The sequence below is a fragment of the Branchiostoma floridae genome, chromosome 1, assembly GCF_000003815.2.
Source record: "Branchiostoma floridae strain S238N-H82 chromosome 1, Bfl_VNyyK, whole genome shotgun sequence".
NCBI lineage: Eukaryota > Metazoa > Chordata > Leptocardii > Amphioxiformes > Branchiostomatidae > Branchiostoma > Branchiostoma floridae.
Genome location: NC_049979.1, coordinates 16,791,006 through 16,792,723, shown reverse-complemented (window position 1 = coordinate 16,792,723; position 1,718 = coordinate 16,791,006). Strand labels below are relative to the sequence as shown.

Here is a 1,718-nt window from a genome sequence, read left to right as displayed (position 1 = left end):
TCTGAATTGTCTTCATTCATAGTTAGAGTATAAAAGAACCTGTTTCTTCCAGATCTCTTCAGTGTCACTGACGAAGGATAGTGGATTCTATCCGAAACGTCTGACCGTTTCAAAACCATATCCAGTTGCTTGAGTAACTATTTTTGGCACATGTACTCTGTATTTTGTACAATCAAAATACTAGTATGCCATCCAAATCATGGACAATATCATAGTCATTCATGTATAGAAGATGCTGTCAAGTGACTCGAGGAATATACCAACTGTCATGAGGGACTACATCTATTTTACCTGAAACCCAACACATCTTCCGTAAAAACACTCCTTATCCAACGACTCGGCTTCCTCAAACAGGAACTCAGGAAAGAGTTTCTCCTCTGGGAAGAGTTGGCCATGTTTACTTTTGGCTAACACCTTCTGTGCAACATCCATGATTGCTCTGAGCTGGCACAGCACTGAGGCATACGCCTCCAGTTCCTGGCAGTAGTGTTTGCTCTGGAACAGGAGACCATCACGATTGTTCACCACCTTCCGTTGGACGTGTATGATACGCCGTATGCAAGTCCCCACCACTTTCACCAAGCTGCGGTAGCCGTTGCTGGGCGTGCTTTCGTCCACGTCGAAGTCGGGCGCTATTCTGATGAAGCCCTCGAGGATGGGCTGGATTGCGTCTGCATGTCCCTGAAGGATGCACACTGCAGAGGAGAAGCGACTGGAGTACTGAGTCTTGTGTCGCTCAAAGTACTCACTGTTATTAGCTGTTAGGGAACGTAGAGTCTTGAACCAACAGTTGTAGGCAGAGTCTACCACATCTGAAACAAATAAAGTCAAATAATCCTTAAAATAAGGCACCAGGGATTACAATTGCTCCTCTCTAACTAATGACAGATTATTCAATTTTGGACATTGGTTTATCATCTACATAACTATAATATTAAGCTGCATCTTGAGATTTTTTACTAGATATACTATATATAGTTTTGTTTGCTAAATGGTGCATGAGGTTTAACTATCAATCAACCTCCTTAATTGTATACTTGTAGCAAGTGTTTTTTTTTAGGTTTCAGACGGGTCAGTGCCTTGGCCTATACATGTATACAGTATAATAATGTAATACTTGTAGGTTATGCTTCAATGCCTATAGTTATCTAGGTGCAGGAACCAGATGTTTTATGCATGTATCAGGACTACAGTAATCTATTCAATTCATGATACAGTCTGAGCCTGGATATTTTTGACCCAGTGTCAGTGCAGTTACACCTTTAGAATTTGTACTAAAGTAGGTCACCTTGATACACACCATCCCTACATTACTTATCAGATGTCAAGTCAACAACACTGTGCCTGTATGTCAAAAGGTCACCAGGGTGGCTGTGGGGGTAAATACCCTCCAGCTGGTGTTCAGGTCTGGAGACCTGGATTATTTATACATACAAAATGTATCTTATCATGTCTTCCTATCATTCTTGTGTAGTTGGTGTGACAAGTGATCCTATTATTGGCTCTGTATAGAAAACAATACAAAGCAAACCTGTCTATATTGCTGTAACAACATAAACAAGTTGGAAAATGAACCATCTAGGAGCCTGTGGATTTGAAGTATTCTGCCTTGCTTTGCATGTAGATAGAGGTATTAAAGAAACAGAACACAATTTGTATAGAGCACAACATATGCCCCTGAGGAGGAGGTTGGCGTACAATATAAAATAAAGGAGAAA

General features: G+C 40.9%; 1 protein-coding gene across 2 annotated transcripts in view; it reads right to left on the bottom strand.

The window, feature by feature from the left end:
- The window catches only part of LOC118424806 (hormone-sensitive lipase-like), an 11,445-nt gene that overhangs the window by 7,374 nt on the left and 2,353 nt on the right, over positions 1-1,718 (bottom strand). For both annotated transcript variants that reach the window (XM_035833591.1, XM_035833601.1), the window contains exon 2: positions 292-812. In XM_035833591.1, coding sequence (XP_035689484.1) covers positions 292-812 — 521 coding nt within the window. The remainder of the gene's footprint in view (positions 1-291; positions 813-1,718) is intronic.